This window comes from Carassius carassius, chromosome 4 (assembly GCF_963082965.1).
Source record: "Carassius carassius chromosome 4, fCarCar2.1, whole genome shotgun sequence".
NCBI classification, from domain to species: Eukaryota; Metazoa; Chordata; class Actinopteri; order Cypriniformes; family Cyprinidae; genus Carassius; species Carassius carassius.
Genome location: NC_081758.1, coordinates 19,896,457 through 19,915,893, shown reverse-complemented (window position 1 = coordinate 19,915,893; position 19,437 = coordinate 19,896,457). Strand labels below are relative to the sequence as shown.

The following is a 19,437-nucleotide window of genomic DNA, read 5'->3' as shown; positions in this document are numbered from 1 at the left end:
AAGGAGGGTCGATGATGTAGGTGAGGACTTCTCAGCGGAGATCCCACCCGATAGTAGCCTCAAATTTACTACCGGGCTGGCTCTTTTACCGGGCATGAGTAGGTGTTATGAGCAGAGCCTCCACAGTACAAACACAGTCCTTGGGACCTCCACCGTTCCCTCTCCCTCCGGGACAGCCGAGCTCTACGCACCTGCATGGGCTTGTGGTTGTCAACAGAACCGACCGTGTTCTCTCGACTCAAGTGCCCCCTAGCAGGAGAGATGGTAGATCTTGAAGGACTGGGTTGGCGGCCCAAGCGATTAATCCGTGCGTCAACTCGTAAAGCCAGTTCGATGAGTCCGTTGAGAGTGGGAGGCAGCTCGAGGAGGTAGATCTCCTGCTGAACACGGTTGGATAACCCATGCAGGAATCTATCCCACTGCGCCGCCTCGTTCCACTGGCACGCGGCCGCCAGGGTGCGGAACTCGATGGAGTAATCGGTGACGGAGGAAGAGCCTTGCCGGACTTCCGAGAGTCGATGAGCGGCTTCCCTGCCGGTCTCGGCCCGGTCGAAGACGCTCCTCATCTCCTCGGAAAGGGCGTGGAACAAGGCACAACACAGGTGTTGGTTTTCCCACACCGCTGTCCCCCATATGGCAGCCTTGCCAGACAGCAATGTGAGTGTAAACGCTACTTTAGATTCCTCCGTAGCGAAGGTGCGGGGCTGTAGGGCGAAATGCATAGAACATTTGGTTAGGAACGCTCTGCAAAACGCTGGCTCACGCGCATAGTTCTCCGGCGCCGGAAGTCGCGGTTCTGGCCGGAAGTGGTTCTGGGGAACTCTTCCGGGGGACGGACGGCACAGGCGGTGCGATGGGCGCAGTGGGAGACGTTAGTTGATGGATCTGCTGGGTGAGCTCGGACACCTGTGCCACCAGCGCTTGGACAGCGCGTCCGGTGTTCGATATTCTCTCCTGCTGTTGATCCATTCTCTTGACGCTGTGGTGTAGGAAGTCGGTGAGGATATTGGTGCTTGCTGCTTCCATGTTGGTGAGATCGTTATGTGACGGTGGGTATAAAGATAGTCTGGAAACAGATGCGAGATTAACAGTTTAATGAGATGAGATGAAGATAAATACACAAACAAACAATGATGCTGAGACGACAACACTCCGTGGTGGTGGTGAGGAGGTGAGGAATCCTGATGGTGGCGGCGAGAGGGTGAGTAATCCGAATGATGACGGCGTGTAGACAGCAGGAGAGGATGGCACAGGAACTGCGGGGAATAGAGCCGAAGGTAAATGTCCGTGGCTGAGTGAACGTGCGAAGAGTGGATGAGGTTCAAAGGTAACACAGACATCCAACGCATACAACACTAAAGCAAACGGACAGGGAAACCACATTAAACAAATAACAACGATCTCACAAACACAAGACGTGAGACAAGCCAATATATAGTGGATGAGTAATGAGTGACAGCTGTTGCTGACAATTAACGGAGACGCCCACAAGCTAATCAGTGCAGATGCGAAACACACAGATTTCACCACAAAGTGCAAACACCCCGAGATCACGGTTTACCAACCGTGACACGTTTACACTTGGCATTAACATGCGACCTGTATCTGGATGTTGTCCACATACAAATTAAAAAGACAAGTGTAAACGCACTTCTGATCGGAATGTTATCTGATCAGCGTGTCCTGGACCAAAGATAGTCGAGGATGCATTGTGATCGGATCTCAGTGTAATATGAACAAAATCCAGCCATCGTGTCTGCATTCGCAGGTGGATGTCATGCAAAAAAAAGGCAGAGAACACCTACGTGGGACGCTAATGAGACTCCTACACTTATCTTTAATTTGTAAAATGTCCCGCGATTGAAAATGGTTTTCAAAAGAAAACCCACCACTTTAGGTTGACTTTGCACTGGGCCATTCTCTGCAGACTTATTTAAATATTGAGCGGAAATGACAGATCTGATCGGTTATCCAGATAGAAAAGTCCGTTGATGTTCCCAAGTGTAAACGTGTTCTGATTGACTGATGATCCGATCAAGCAGATGATCACGGTGATCGCATGTTAATGCCAATTGTAAATGCAGCCATATATGTTCCATGTTCAGGGTTAATCCAACCATGACCAAGGGCTGATAGGATGCAAATTATCCATTAATCTTGGCAATTTACTGCAGCCAACAGAAATGAGTGAGTAGCTATCTAGCACAGTAAAAGCTTTTTCAGCGTTGTATATTGAGTTTGAAGTGGTCACTATTCTATGTAGCTTTTGAGCAGTGTTGAATGAATGATTTTTCCATTCCCACAAAGCAAATCGATCAATTTTTAGAAAATAGGGTGTGCGTCTGCATTTAACAGTACATTCTATTTGTGTTCTTGTTTTTTACTCAGATCTCAACTCTTGCATCACTTATAACCTGAACAGTGCTGATAGAGAAGTGCTGCTGATGAGACCGATTTATTTCTGATAATAAAAGGGTTGACTTTTACTGGAAATCCTTGAGCAGCTCATCTCTGGCCTCAGCTTAAATTAGCCAGTGGCAGAAGGAAATCTCTGAAGGGACTTATTAAGTTCAAAATCTCTTTGTGGTTTAAAAAATTTGAAAGCACTTTCTCTGCATGTTCTGGCTTCGCCCAGCACTTCAGGATTTAAAAGATTTAATGTAAATTATCTATTGCATGGATATTAGGAAGGATGATTAATTCAGTTCTTTGAGGGTTTGGTATTGGCTTAGTTTAATGATATGAATCATCTGAATCATCTAAAAAGTATGAGTTGCTTTTTCATTACACCGTACTGGCCACTTTAGGCTTACCCTACGCTGCTAAGCTTTAGAAGGGGCTTTCAAAGTTTAGAGGGCCATTCATTAAACATTAAATTAAACATTTACTTCATTAAACATTAAACAATAAATTAAACATTAATTGGTTTTATTTAAACAGCTGAAGTAACTTTGTTTTTCAAAGTTCATATGATTGCCTGCTGGACGATCCCTTCAAACATGACTGGCCGCAGCTCCCTGAACTTCCTGGCATCAATTACTCCATGGATGAGCAGTGTCGCTTCGATTTTGGAGTTGGATACAAAATCTGTACTTCAGTGAGTATGGCTATATTCTCCCTTGACAGATCTGAATAATGTCAGTCACCCACAATCCAGTCTTTTAGTATTTTTGTGTTTTAACAAATGCTTTGTTGAGGTCTCTGTCCAAGGAAGTGCTTCAGATATTTAAAAAATATTTCTATGCCAAATTTCATTTATGAATGTGTCTTTTATAATATTTCAATATAAGTTTCTGGCCTTTGAATTACTGACGCACAGCTGAATTTGTTCTTTAATGTGCTGTTAACCCCCCAAACCCTCTGCTCTGAACAGTTTCAAGTGTGAAATGAATAGTTGCTGCAAATCCCAATCATATGTACAGTGTCAAAGAAAAAAGCCTCACACCAGGTTTATGGCCTGACACCGAGAACCAGCAGATGGCAAGATGTTTGGTGTTCTGTCATCAAAGGTTATAACTCTAGTAAACAAGAACAGCATGCTGTGATCCTTCCTCTCAGCCTCTCTGTCATGCCTAAGCAATCTGTGCCAAGCTGTGCACCACAGCCCAGCAAAAACCTACATCCCTATGAAATGTTCTATGACCCACTTACCGTGCTTTAAACCCGGTGTTTCAAAGACATGAAAAACGTGGTTGTCAGTGTCGATAGAAACAATTAGTTTGTGATGGGCTTGTAAACATAATATTTGTAAGGAACTATCTGTTGCCTCTCCCTTCAGTGACATTTTAATTATCTCTCTGAGGAGGTACTTTTTCATCTTTTTCATCATTTATTCCATGACTGTCTATTTATTTCATTAACACAAAGTATGATAAAAAAAATTTCGTTGACCAGCTTTTTCCCATGACTAAGATGAAATTAAGATGAGATGACAATAAGGTCAGAAAATGATTACTGTGACTTTATCAACATGCAATATCATTGACAATATTGACAAGACTAACTTTACCAAAATGTTTTCAATTTTCGGACTGCTGTAGAGAGCATTACTAAACAAGCTTTCATGTATGCAGTTGCCAGAAGTCAACAGTTCAAATCCGCAAATCAGAGCTTCTCTGTTAAAAGGATACATTTTCTGCCCAGTGTTTTGCTTATTTTTTTGCAATCTGGCAACCATGCATATGTTCTCGTTCTTCATTGCGGAAGCACTGATGATAATCTGAAAAAAACTGCTGAAGTTTAGTGAGCTCCATCTGAGATCTTCAGCTTAAATGAAAGTACCATGCAGCCAGTCAGTGTTTTGTCATTAGATTTCAGCTATTTTGTTTGCTATTGTGGTTGCTGAATAAATGCACTTGCTCCACTGCTGTTGTTTAAATAGAGAAACATTACTGAAATTTGCAAATATTACAATTGTTATTAAGAATTTTATGGTTAAAATATTGTAAAAATGTATTGTAATAAATAACATGTACAATAAATTTTTTAAAATTCTCTCCAAAAAAATTATATTAATTATAGGGATGTCCCCGACTAAGGATTTCATAGTCGAATCCGAATTCTCGAGTCTTGCCGATATTCGACTGATAGTCGAATCATATGTTTGGGGGCGGGGCAAGATATATTAACAAGAGTAAAGTCAGCCATTCGACATAATTACTGATGTTAACACACAGGGAAAATGTGTAATGAACACCTTGCAGATATAAACGGGGTAAATAATGTTTTATGTTTTGATGAACAGATAGCTAACACTTAATGTCTGCGAAACCATAACAATTAACAATTTTTTTACAATAGTACTCTCATTATAACGTTAGCCTTAAACCTTAGCAGTTAATGTTCTGCATTTCTGTTTTGAGCTGCACGCGCTGAAGATGACCAGTAGAGTGAGCATTTGATAGCAAGTTTTGAATCAATGGAATTCAACTCATAATTTCATATAGAATACGCTTCGTTATTTGTTCATCATAACGTTAATATTAAGACTTATATGCTATTTGGAAAAAGGGCCCAAATGCACATGAACATATCTGCGGGGCTCTGAATGCGAACTCCTTTTGTGGATGTGTTCTTCACAAAAACAATGTGCAGAAACACGGCAGCCAAACTCTAAAAATTCATAGCAGTTATTATAATGGTCTTCTCATTATAATAGTATGTATATAACAGTCCCAGTCATAGTTATTATTATCCTGCATTGTAGTTTGACCTGCTCGTGCTGTGCGCTGAAGAGATTTGTTTGTTTATGTTTTGTTTTTTTAAATATATCACCGTAGTACTACAATGAAGCACTTGACTCAAAACCAAATGCATCTTATATCAGATAAATAATATATCCATGCTATATATACACTGGCTGAAATGTTTTGAAATCAGTTGTACCCTACCTGTTCGAACACATACAGTCTCTGCCGGTGTCAGTTTGAGTCTTGGTCAAGTTTTAATCCCTGCCTCCGAGATGCTCCTCTGTCGGTCACTGATTATGGAAAGTGAAACATAAATCTATAGGGGTGGTTGGATTTATTCACCCACTTTAAAATATTAATTTGAAGCTTCTTTCTTTTCAGATTCTTACAGCTTTATCATAATAGGCAGTATATTAACTTATTGGGAGAAAACCGCAAGTTCTATGTGAAATCAGACATTTGAGCTGCCTCATATAGTCAAAATGGCATAATCAATAACAACCCGTGAATATTCGACTGTTAGATTGGTAGTTGAATCAGGCTCCTCGAATCAGAGCATCAATTCGTCGACTATTCAGGGTCACCGCTAATTAATTACTATTATAAAGCCTGACAAAAATGTGACAATAAGATTTTATTGACTAAAACTAGACTAAAATGCTCAGACATTTAGTAAAGTATAGAGTAAATCTTGACTAAACAAACACGAGGCAAGGTTGACTTAATATGATATTAACTAACAAAGGTACACTTGACACCAGGTCTAAGATTAAGACTAAGAATAAATAAAAAATGGCTAACAAAATGAACACTTGTAGTTATAAGCATATCTGTTACGAACAAGGAGCTACATTTGGCACATGCATAGAATTTTGTCAGTTTCTTTCTTCACCTTCATGTTGTTTCAAACCTGTTTGACTTACTTTTAGTAGAGCACTAAACAAACAAATGCACATCACATTCAGAATTTGTGTGTGTGTGTGTGTGTGTGTGTTTTAATGTGCATTTACAATGAATGCTGACTGAGGTCTTGAAGCTTGGACGAATGTAAAGGATGTAAAAAATTATATCATGAAAAGCTATAAAATCATAAAAACTATGTTTCTGTTAATTGAAAATCACACAATAGGCACAAAAGAAAGACAGACATATTTGGATCAACATGAAGATGAAAAATTAATAATTCATTACTAATTTATAACTATTTTGTTAATTTGTATGCTTTAAAGTTGTGATTAAACAGAAATATTTTTTTTCTGTATTTTAACATACATCCTATTATGATTATGGAAAAATGATTTGAGAAGTTCATTACCAGTGAAAAGCCTGTCATTTCACTGGAGTTATGACATTATGATTTAGAATTACAAAAAAAATTGTAAGAATTATTCACAATAACAAATCATTAACTTGCATTTAGAAAATAGGATGACTTGCAGTTCATGCCAGCTACTAACATAATAGAAGTAATTGAAACTGGCTGAACCTATTGGTCCTCTCCCAGAGTGCAGTGCATAAAAGATATAAAGCCCTGAGCCAGTGACAGGGCTAAAGACAACTGAGATCCTTTAGTCCAGCTGCTTGCCAAGGGACTTGTTAGGGACTTTAAATGAAAGTCCATTTTACAGAAACAGTCTTTCCTATTTATGCCTACAACATGGTGCCATTTCTCCCTTGGGCACATCTGTCAATTTATTAACCATATGTCTGAGCCTTCCTACTCCACACGGCATTGTAAATAAGCTGCACTATTTTGATGAAGCACAGAGCTCAGAGATATACCTAGTATTTCAGCTGTCAGCTATTAGTTTCCTCTCCCAATCTTGTATTCCAGACTGCCATTTTAATAATTAGTTTACATTTCTGTGTATTTTTCTTTTTCAAGAAAAAATATCCTGAAAAAAACAATCGTTTCAGTCGTTCATATTGCAATGTGTGAGCTGCAAACTCCTGCTGTGTTTAATGAAAAGAAGTAGTAAACAGAAGTCCAGCTGTCTGTATCAGCCTCCAATGGACAATGTTGTAATTTCTGGAAATATTTTCACTTTAGCTGCATTCCGATTCACATTTATTTGTCATAATCAAACCCACTACATTTAGTGATGTTTAACTGTTTTACAGTTGCCCTTACATTAAAGTTAATCGTAACCGATGGTCATAAAAATCGAATTGTAATGTTCTCTTCTCATGTGCTTTATACCAACAAATAACTATGTTGAACCTCGAATCCTCTTTAATTGATTTATTGTGGTCAAGATAGTTAAACCATATACACTGGAAATGAGCGGCACAATGTGACAATTAGTGATACTGTCTTTTGACAAAATCACAAATGGATTTGCAAAGTTTGCTTTCCAGTATAGACCGCCTCAAGCTGTTGGGTCACAATGCGACAGTGGTCATGTCTGGTGTAGACAGTGTCAGTTGGTGCGATGTGACTCATGGTTAATGTATATTTCAGTGTGTATTTGTTTGTTCCTTCAGGCTGGACATCTTTGACATTTTTTTTGTTTTGTAATCTCATTTGACTCAGATGACGCAATCACAATAGGAGCATTCTTAATGTGTCATTTGTAGTAAACAGAGGTTTATGAAAAAAGGGCATTTTTTGTCTCTTTTCCGTTCTCAGATTAATTTCCTTGGTGCCTAGCAGTAGCTCCAGAGTGCCACTGGCAGCCTCAAGAGGGAAAATCAATTTAGTGTTTTTTTTTTATTTTTATTTTTTTATATATATATTGAATCTCAGTCCAAGCATGTTCCTAAGAGGAAAAGTATTGTCAGAGCTTATCTCTTGTGGAATTGTAGCTTGGCCAAGAAAGTACAAAATTATTTTACATTTGTCTTGCCATTTAATTCTCTCTCTTAAAATGCCAAGCATCCAACCATGGGTACTTTTGTCTCTGTTCAGTTTCGTACATTTGATCCATGCAAGCAGCTGTGGTGCAGTCATCCAGATAATCCTTACTTCTGCAAGACCAAAAAAGGGCCTCCACTGGATGGGACCGAATGTGCACCTGGAAAGGTAATTTTATGTGTCATTTTGCTGGACCGTTTTTGTCCTGTTGTGCCCAATTTGATTCTGTCTCACTCCTTCCCCTTGTAGTGGTGCTACAAAGGTCACTGCATGTGGAAGAATGCCAACCAAGTGAAGCAAGACGGAGCCTGGAGTGCCTGGAGCAAGTATGGCTCCTGCTCTCGTTCCTGTGGGACGGGTGTCCGCTTCAGAACCCGCCAGTGCAACAACCCTGTGTATGTTATCTGCTGTACTCACAGTCAGGATTGCTCATGAAGATCACTGGCACCCCAGTGTACTTTCCATAATCACATTCAGTCATTATATGAAGGGTTGCAGTTTCGATGAAATTAAAAGAACTGTCTAGAAATAAAGCATACATTCAGCAGGGTTGAACAGGATTAGCTATGTTTCCATCCACCAATTTTTATGCACATTTTAGATTATCACATAAAAAAACCGCTGGATGAAAATGCGCAGATGCACATAAATTCTAAACATGCGCATAAAAACTTATGCGCACAACTGAGTAGGATAAACCTTTTATCCAATAAGAAAAAATGTGCATAAACTACGATGGAAACACATTTACCGAATAAATTCCACCATGTGTATGGAAAAAGTCTTGTGACTTTGCGCTATGAGACAGGATAACTTGACTAACCAGTGGACCAATCTTGTTCATAGAATCTACTGTATATGTTGATTTGGCCATTCTGAAATGCCTGAGGAAAGTCTGTTATCAAATTATTTCTGTATAATTGCTGTCTTACATGACAAAACAGCAGCATCCACCTCTAAAAGCAATGATAGCATTTATTGTGTTACGTCTGTTCTCTCTGAAGCACAAGTAATTTAATACATATGAAAATTATTATATTCAGTGGCTTCTCCTTGTTTTCTTAGAGATATTAGTGCCAATTTATAAGGAAGTGACGATTTGGTTCTCTTTGACTCGTTGGATGGAAACGGTGCTTTATTCGCAAATGTTTTATGTGATATTCCTGTTTTGTGCATAAGTTTCATTCGCATCTTTGGATGGAAACATAGCTATTGACTCTAGCCTATAAGACAAAAGGTCAATCACAATCTCTGCATTCTTTTGATATGAAGGACAATTTGTGCTTTATATAAGTGTTATTCCGATAACTATAATATTTAAAACCATAAACCTCTGCATTGGGCCTGCTCAATTTTCTCGTAATGACAGAGATTTCATTAAAGGCATGAAATCATCTGATTAACTGTATACATCCATAGATATCTTTTATTGAGAAACATCTGCACAGGGTGTTTTTAATTGGAGGAGCTACCATCTTTGCCATCTTAAGTGTAATTGTCTTTTCGAGGAGGACAGTGTTTTATTTTATTTCTTTGTTGTGCTGAGCAAATGAGTGGTTGCTTCTTAATTAGCATGCATGCTTTGAAAATGAAGGAAGCAAGAGAGCTAGGAATTTAGCGTTTTTATATATACCAGTGCATTAGTGTGCTACGTAGTTGTGAGGAGTTTTTGTTAAGGACCTGTTAAACAGCATTTGAGTTGTGCAGCTGCTCACACCTATAGAGAATATACAAGATTGAAAATTCAAAATAAGGCTCAATGATGAAAACTTCAGTGCTTTAAAACTTTATAAAATTTAATACATATTTTTTGCATTGTTTGGCATTCCATCCAAACATTGATTAGATAGTCTGAATCCAGATCTAAATATTTTATTGGATGAAAGAAGGAATAGATGTGTTCCTAAAATCTGTTTATGCAGGACTTGGTAATTGAAGTGATTCATTTTGACTTTATTTTGATTAACCTTGATTATTGACTGCTTTTTAAACCACAGACTTGAATGTTTAAAGTAATTTGAGGATGTTTGTTTGAACTCTTAGTCCATCTAATGGAGGTCAGGACTGTCCAGGGGTCAACTATGAGTACCAGCTGTGTAACATAGATGATTGCCCCAAACACTTTGAGGACTTCAGAGCTCAGCAATGTCAACTTCGCAATTCCCGCTTTGAATACCAGAATGCCAAACACCACTGGCTTCCCTACGAACACCCAGATGGTGAGTTTGTCAGATTTTAAGGCAGTGTAATATGGAAATATGTTTATATTGTAACAGATAGTTCCTAGGTTGTTGTGTTTGCCATTTTGCTACGATTGTTTTGTACGCTGTAATGGATTATGAGACAACTAACAAACTGGGAAAGTTTTAAAACATTTTCATCTTAAATTTTTTTTATTACCTTTATTATTTATGTGACGAAATGTTGTGTAATAAGTGGTTTGACTGCACCGTATCCCATCTAGTTTGAATTTGCCACTTGTTCGCAACTGCAGTGTTCACAGAAGCTTTGCGTTCAAATATTTCAACTCAAATCAATATTTTGTATCTAATTATTTACTTATGTGGCAAGTAGCCCTGTTTTAAGTGAGATAATGTACATCCAGCTGGTTGTTATCGCAGAATAAAAATGGGTAGGTATGCTTTATAAGTATTTATTAAGTTACTTGATAAAACACTTCCACAAGGTCTCCTAATTTAGTCTTCATTAGCATGTTAATATTCACACACTATACGTTCATTTTATTGCATTCCATTACTATGTGCTGAAAATTCTTTCATCATTTAATCTCCCTCATTTCATTTTAAAATTGTATTAATTTTTCTTCTCTGGAACATAAAAGGTTTTTGGATAAATATAAGGGTGTGTAAATAATGCCAGAATTTAGATTTTTGCATAAATTCTACATTTAAACATTTGTTCTATTTTTCTCTTTACTTTGAACCCATGAGAGGCAACTACTGTAGCTGCAATGTGAAACCTAATTAGCATATGCTAAACGTTTTAGGGAGTTATTCTAATGCATATGAATAATTAATTAGTTCAAAACTTAGAGATTAAGTCCTAAAAAAGCACATTGATTTTAAATTTACTTGAATATTATATTATAGTGCTAATTTTTGGTTTATGACTCTTTAGATTGCTGAGCACAACAAGAGTTTTCCGCTCAATAAACTCCAATAAACTGCATATTGATAGTACGTTTGTCATAGTAGTTATGTGTTATGTTGTTTGGGTGTGGAATAGGGTTAAAGGATCTAGAATATGGTCGTGCAGAATAAGGCATTAATATGCTAGTAATATGCATGTTAATAAGCATATAGTTAGTAGTGAATAGTGTTTCCTAATCTAAAGTGTTACTGTTTGTTTATATACCAGTTTTATTGGTTGAATGTTATCACTGACTTCTGATAACTTTATTTTATTTGAATAAAGCTACTGGAGAAAAAAGGCACATACTGTAACTGAGTCCAGCTGTAATTTGTGGTGTTTCTTATTAAATAATATTTCTTCATGTCTTTCTATATTTTCAGCCAACAAAAGATGTCATCTTTATTGCCAGTCAAAAGAAACAGGTGACGTGGCTTACATGAAGCAGCTAGTGCATGATGGGACAAGGTGCTCTTACAAAGACCCGTATAGCATCTGTGTGCGTGGAGATTGTTTGGTAAGAATTTGAATTACATTATGCATTTCAGGTAATATTTCCAAGTTGTATGCTTCCCTTTTCATATTTTACTGTAGAACTGATAAAAATGTATTAGCACAAACTAAAATTAGCATGACTAGTATTTTTTTCATTAAGAACTCAATAATAGAATGATGTGCAACAAAAGTGCTCATTCTCATAACCACCTGATTAAAACAAAAATATCTTTGAAAGATCTGCTGCCGTGAAAGTAAACCGAGGCAGAGTCTTGCCTTCAAAATCATCTCTTTAAAAATATTTGCATAATTATTCAGTGTTCTACAACAGGAATGGCGGCAAATACGTAATTACAAGAGATTGTTTCACAAGAGAGTAAATACACATCAGCACATATTTATTTTTAAGTCCATTGGCTGGCCATTTTCCCCACCAGCACAGAAATTATTTCCAGATTTGTCTGAATTCTGAATGTTGGTTTATCAGTGTCAGTTTATCTGGTTGCTATGGCTTTGCTTTGGGGAATTTATTTCTTAGACAGATGCACTTAGTAGATGCTCCCAGGGCAAACAAAATATCTTCCCTGCGTACTGATAGGCTTAGTTTTGTGCCTAATTGTGCCATAGGAAACACATTACTTAGTCTGACATTAAAGTACACATCTGACTCATTGTATTCACAGACTTGTGTTCCCCTAAAATCTGTGCAAGACCATTTTAGAAATGTTCACACACTTCTGAATAGGCAAAAATAAGTCAAAACATTCTTTCATTTTAATTGCAAGTGCAGGCAAATCTGTCACACTGTACATCCTTGTTATTTTCGGTTATAAATTTGTGAGTTGCCTCTGTGGATTGTCGCTGAGCAACTGCATCTGACAAAGTACTGTGTACAGGATGAGTGCCACTTCTCATTGAATGTTGTTTGAAGAATGGATCTCTCTGGATGGGGCTGATAGAAGTACATTGATTTTTATAGATAGGATGGACAATGAATAGTGATTAGCTTTGGGGAGGAAATGATTGATAGTGTGTCAGCTAGTGTACCGATGCTTTAGGATTTATTTTCAAATATCTATTATCTTTTTAAAAGTTTTGTTTAGCAAACTGCTGCAGTGTGTCTCATATTTGTAAATGTCATTTTGTACATTTAAATAAAAAGAAAAACAATTGCTTTTGGTGACACTTTTTATGGATAATGCTTCAGTGGGCAAAATGGCAACATGGGAGATACTTTAAAACTATTCAAAGCAGCTATAGTTTCATAATATCAGATGGAGACATATTCAAAGATGAAAGCTTGAAGTATTTTTGATGGTACTTCTTGGCTCTTTTCTCAGTGTGTCTTGCATATTCCCCTTCCCCCCTCTCCCTTTCTCCCTTACCTTCAGAAAGTGGGCTGTGACAGGGAAATTGGCTCCAGTAAGGTGGAGGATAAGTGTGGTGTGTGTGGGGGTGACAACTCCCATTGCCGAACTGTGAAAGGAACCTTCACTCGTGTGCCCAAGAAAGCCGGTAAGATACTTTCCTCTTTCCTGGTCCATCAGACAGTTCTTCATTCTATGCTGCACACCTGTCATTAGGTTTTAGAGTCTTCTAGGCTCAGGACACTTCTGGAGTTCACTTTACTTTGGGGGAAATAATGAGCAAAGTGATAATGCTGAAATGTTCACACATTTATTATTTATATACGATTTATTATATTAGATATGACATCTCAGAAACTCCAGATGTCTTTAAGAGTTTTAAGGATGTGTGATTTATTAATAAGAATTATTATTTTAGTATTCAAGGAGATGTGAAAACTGCATTAATTACTTGTTAGCACAAGTCTACTTTAAGTACTCATAACTTAAACCTCTTTTGTTTCAAAATGTATTTAAAAGTTGTAAACTGTGTCCAAAACTGTATGAACTTATATGTAAATGAAAGGACTTTTGGCATATTTCATAGACTTTATGTATGTATGTATTTTCTTAATCGCATTAAACAGTACATAGGCAAAAGTTAACATTATGGCTACAGGTAGAAGAACTAAAATAGCTGTTTGCTGAAAAATGAGAATGGAGATGAAATTAGGTTAGGATTGTGAAAGGTGATGAAATCCTTAAGGATAGGGTTTGGATTTGATCCGGGAAATACTTGGTGCATTTAATGCAGGGATTGAGATCAGAGATGTTTTACAGCAACAGAGAACAAAGGAACATGTAGCTGGAATTCAGTCACATTCATGATAGATATTCAGATATTTAAAAATGTAATAGTACTGTATTTAAGGAAGTCACAGTATATGAGGTTGTATCATATTAATAATACATTTATGTTTCAGAGAGACACACACTATTTGTTTTTAAATTTATTTATAACTCTATCTCTCTTTGGTGTGGTTCATTCAGGAAATTTTGAGTGTAGTACGACACAAACAACTTTTTTTCACATTGGGTTGTGTCATTTTACATGCGGCTCTCAAGGCACCTACTTGTTCTATATTTTAGGCCCGTTGCTCTACATCTTCTACCAGTTAAATACAGATTCTGTATTTAGAACTTTGATTTTTATCATGATACTTCTACTCTGACACCACAGATTGAAGGAGCTGTTTTAGAGATTTATTTGATAAACACGTTCACATATAAAGAGCATCTGTACAATTCTTGTCCTTTGCATATTATGCATAAATGACCACACCCAAATGTCCATTAGACCCACTCAATCTACATTTAGTCTAATCAGCCACATTAGACTTTTTGCGTATATCTGGAGAACTCCAATCATTTGTCACTATACTTCACTTCTGTTGTAAAGAACCTTAACAAATGGAACAGCTGTTGTCATAAATGTACTTTTGTTTAGCTTAGCAGTAGCATATTCCATTTATAGCATATATTCATTGCTAACCTGAATAAGTATGAATGAAGCTGGCTGTATGTTCATGGGTAATAAAAACCAGGCACATTTGTAGGAACCTGTCTTGGTTTCATTGTTTCTAATTCATGCAATAAAACATCCGTGGTGGGTTTACTTCTGTTATTAGTCTCAGCCTCAGATGTCATGCCCACAGACCGTTGGTTAAACATCTGATGCATATGGCACACAAAATTGGATTTGGAAAATTGGAAGTCGTCATCGGATTGGTTAAATCATACAGGATTTCCAGGAGACATGCGTGTCACGTTCGTTAACGTTCCGCATGGAATCAAAGATGCCGTGATTCCACACCCCCTCATGTTAGAAGAAAGCAGTCGTGTTTACAACTTCCCTCTGCCATCAGTCTGAAGGTCTGGCTACACGAGACTAGTCTGTTGTTAACATCAATATTGGAGATCCAGTCATAAGTGGTGAACAATAATTATAAATGTAAATCCAAAACATTTTCTGATTAGATTCTTCCGGACTGAAACTAGCAAACACACTTGCGCCAGGTGTATTATAGGGCCCATTATGTTTCATAGATAGCACAGAATCTGTTCATAATCAATATGATTATAGTGACATACAGCCAAGTATGGTGACCCATACTCAGAATTCGTGCTCTGCATTTAACCCATCCAAAGTGCACACACACAGAGCAGTGAACACACACACACAGACTGTGAACACACACCCAGAGCAGTGGGCAGCCATTTATGCTGCGGCGCCCGGGGAGCAGTTGGGGGTTCGGTGCCTTGCTCAAGGGCACCTCAGTCATGGTATTGCTGGCCCGAGACTCGAAACCACAACCTTAGGGTTAGGAGTCAAACTCTCTAACCACTAGGCCACAACTTCCCTTATATTTTGAAAGCCAAATATATACATGATATTAAATGCAGTTTTCACAAAACTGATGTATTAAAATGGCAAGCAAAGAACCACTGGGATACTTGACGAGGGAGGATCACCTGTAAGCGCAGAGACAATAAATATATTTTATTGTGTTTAGGAAATTCAAAAGTTACCTCAGGACTTACATTACCATTCCATCTTGACTTTCTACTTTGCATACACACTGTGTATAGTCCCTCTTTAAATTCTGTTCCTGAGTTTTCAAAGACATGCAGGAGAGGATCTAGGTTTTGTTGCAAGTCTCACTCCTATTATATATTCTGGTTTCCATTATTCAGGCATTCACCCTTTCATGCTAAGTGCAGATCAGCTGATCTCTGTCATTGACGCTTTGTGACAATGACATAAAGCCAAGAACCATTGGCAGTTAATTCAATATGAAGTAAACAACATAATAAAAAGGACATTTTGTACCCAGGGAATCACAATAGATTTCATTATTATTCAGCAAACAGCAGTCAGGGATGAAATAATGGTTTTCATCTAATTGGTTTCCTTGAGCAACCATCAGTTTATTTGTTTTATTATATTTGCTAGTTGTGTAGCCCTAGTGGGAGCTTGAGGTTTGCACCAGGCCGCTTTTAGCCTAAAAATAGATTCCCCCACTCTGATAGCATTTTTTAAATACATTTGTAATTATAGTATTATAATTTCAGGATGTTTAGGCACATTGTCACTGTGTCTGGAAACAGGTATCCAATTAAAGCGCCACGAATTCCAGTCACAAATATTTCCTTGTCTGCAAGGTCTATAGAATCATAATTTGATCATGCATTCAGATGACCAATTAAAACTTGCAGACACACTTGTTCTTTGATTCTCACTTTAATGATGTAAATATAGTCATAAAAAGAATAATGAATCTTATGAATTAAGCTATATGTAAATTTAAATGGAATCAATAAGTATTTAAAAATGATCTTATCATGTAGTTATTAAGCACTTCTGGTTTAAGGAGCGTCCATATTTGCATTATTTTATTTGCATCATTATATATATATATATAGGTGTGTTATTGCCCGATAACAACCATCGTCATTAGCAACGGTGAATAACACTGCTAATCTGTGTATTTGAGGCCGGCGCTTCTTTCACATCTCTCATATCACACCACTGTGCTCTCTCTCTCTCTCTTTCTCTCTCTCTCTCTCTCTCTCTCTCTCTCTCTCTCTCTCTCTCTCTCTCTCTCTCTCTCATTTCAGCTTAGTCTTGCATTTCAACTCGTCTTGCAGCCTAATTATCAACTGGATTTACTGTCAAATTAAACCAGAGGATTTCAGTATTAATTGAAGATCTGCGTTAAAGTGTTCATCTTGTTGCCAGAATGATTGTTGTGTATATTTTAATTGATTTAAGATAATTAACAGGTAAGATTTTAAAATGCTTTCTTGTCAAATAACATAAGCAATCATAACAGAAGCTGTGTAACAGAGTTATACGACTGTACTGGCTTTTTTTCTTAAAGATTTAAAAAATGTTACTGATAATGGCTTCTCTGCCCATCCCTGCCGCACAATTATAGTACTCCTGAAATTGTTTCTTTATACCTGCATGAAACCGCACAAAACCTGTCACAATATTGTCACAATGCATATCAACATTTTCTTGCTTGTTCTTCCAACTTGCATGTATGTTGATAAAGATATCTTGTCTTAAAGCAATGGTTGTGTATTGGCCTGACCAGTCACTAGAAAAGTTCATGATGACATTAAACACTTCCCCATTTGTTCAGAATAAGTGGTTTGGGCCACTGGTGGCTTTTATAGTTAGATTTTTATTTTATTTATTTATTTATTTTTATATATCCCATGAGTCCTCTTGCTATTTTGTCCCCGATTATTCCTTTTTAAATTAGTTGATGATCCGTGTAGTTGTTTTAATAGCATATACAGTAAGAATAGAACCAAATGGAATATATATTAAAGGGAATAATTTCCCTCTATTAATCCTATTCATTTAACTTAATGGTGTATTATACTCATGTTTAGAGAGGAACCCAATGCACAAAGGGCAGAGGGCTGACATCTTTATAATGGCCCTGGAAGAGCAGCATATACATTAGCTGTTTTTGATGCAAAGTGGGGGACTATACTACATGCAGTTCTTCAGAGCTGTGCCTCTTCTGAACCCAAAAAGACATAACGCCACTAAGGAATCTAATAATTTTAGCATAAATATGCAAATCATGATCTTAGGATAAAGTGTTAATTTTTCATAAACAGGCATTAGCCACGTGGCTCTGGCACAATGTTTCATTGCAGTTATTTCCAGAGCTGCCTAATTTGACTGTTACATAGACATAGAGTCACAACAGATCCTCAAAATATGTCCATATGACCTGCTGTTTATTAACAATGTGGCATACAAGCCTGTACAATTACATTAACACACACTAATGCCAATGCATAATAAAGCACAGCCCTTGCACAGATGGCAGGACAATTGTGTCTAAGAATATGGATTTGTGGGTGTGTGTGTGTGTGTGTGTGTGTGTGTGTGTGTGTGTGTGTGTGTGTGTGTGTGTGTGTGTATGTCTGTGTTGGTTTTGTTGCATTTGAAAGACATGGCATGTGGCATAATTGAGGTGATGTACATAATAATAAGTCTGGCTTTTCAGATGTGATGTGTGTTATCAATAATGTGCAAATCTTTTAATTAGCATGGTGTCACGTGTTATATTTGCTTGTGACAATGAATGAATGTTTCATTCTTGCTCTAACCAGAAATTGCATGATGTTTACTTCCTGATTTTGTCATACGGTATGTCATAATGGATGATTGTACACAATTTGTGATGCTTTATATCACAAATTTTAATGACAATTCCTTACATTTTACTTTCTTACTATCATTACTACATTTAACACGTTGTTTGCATGAACTAAATCAGCATTTTGACCTTTCTCTAACTCTACATTGTCTTTCAATCAATCACTTTTTTAACAGGAAAAAAGTTAAGCAAGAGATCCCAAAAAGAAATCCCTGTGTTGGAAAACACAACCTGCAAGTATCTTATATTGTCTAATTCTATTCTTCTCTGCTGTAGTACTGCTGTGTTTTGCATTGACTCTAGCTTGTAGCTTTTAAGCAATATTCAGCAGTTTATCTAAATGAAGCATTTGAAGAATGTTAATTGTTACAACAGAAAATAACTTTGATTCACTGACTTTGATTAGAAAACTCAAAGAAAAACTCATTTGCAGTAATGCACTTACAATGGTTGCCCAAGGGGTAAAAGTATTGAATAGCTTAGAACCAGAAATGCGAAGGTCATACTTTTCTTGAAGCACTTGAATTATTCATTAAAATTGTTCTGTTTTAAATCATCCTTTTGAGGTGGCAACCTTTGATTCTGCATTATCAACACAATTCCTGTGTGAAATTTATTCCATGTATAACCACGTTTTATGGTCAGTTTCTTCCTTGAACTAATATTATTGTGTAGATGTGAAATTTGACTGTTCAAACCTGAGTTTATCAACCTTTGAAGCACAGAAAAAGTTATATGATAGTAGTTTAATGCTATTATACAGTATATATATATTGTGTCTTTAATTTTTTAATTATATAATATTTTAGATTTAAACTTTTTTTTTTGGTGTTGCACATTATAGATTTTAAATGTAAGTACATTACTGTGCAAGTGTTTTCCTTTGTTTTTACAAAATAAGGAACAGATTATTTTCTCTTGTGACAGACAGCATTCCACAGATAAGATTAAGTTTAATTTAACTCAGAGTCTTCCGTAAAGGTTTGGCATAAAATTGATGTGTGGTACAAACTCAGCTTGATTAAATGCCCAATGAAAACTATCCTTACAACAAATGGAAGTTAATCTAAAAATGTTAATAATTTACACACCCTCAAGTCATTCCAAACCTGCTTGCATGTGTCTCTCCTGTGAAACACAAAAGAAGGTATTTTGAA

At 37.0% G+C, this 19,437-nt stretch overlaps 1 protein-coding gene across 1 annotated transcript in view; it reads left to right on the top strand.

The window, feature by feature from the left end:
* Nucleotides 1–19,437, top strand: part of LOC132139442 (A disintegrin and metalloproteinase with thrombospondin motifs 3-like) — a 125,309-nt gene that overhangs the window by 75,687 nt on the left and 30,185 nt on the right. Inside the window, exons 10-15 of the mRNA XM_059547803.1 lie at nt 2,965–3,097; nt 8,098–8,211; nt 8,293–8,438; nt 10,087–10,262; nt 11,577–11,710; nt 13,080–13,203. Of these exons, the coding sequence (XP_059403786.1) occupies nt 2,965–3,097; nt 8,098–8,211; nt 8,293–8,438; nt 10,087–10,262; nt 11,577–11,710; nt 13,080–13,203 (827 nt within the window). The remainder of the gene's footprint in view (nt 1–2,964; nt 3,098–8,097; nt 8,212–8,292; nt 8,439–10,086; nt 10,263–11,576; nt 11,711–13,079; nt 13,204–19,437) is intronic.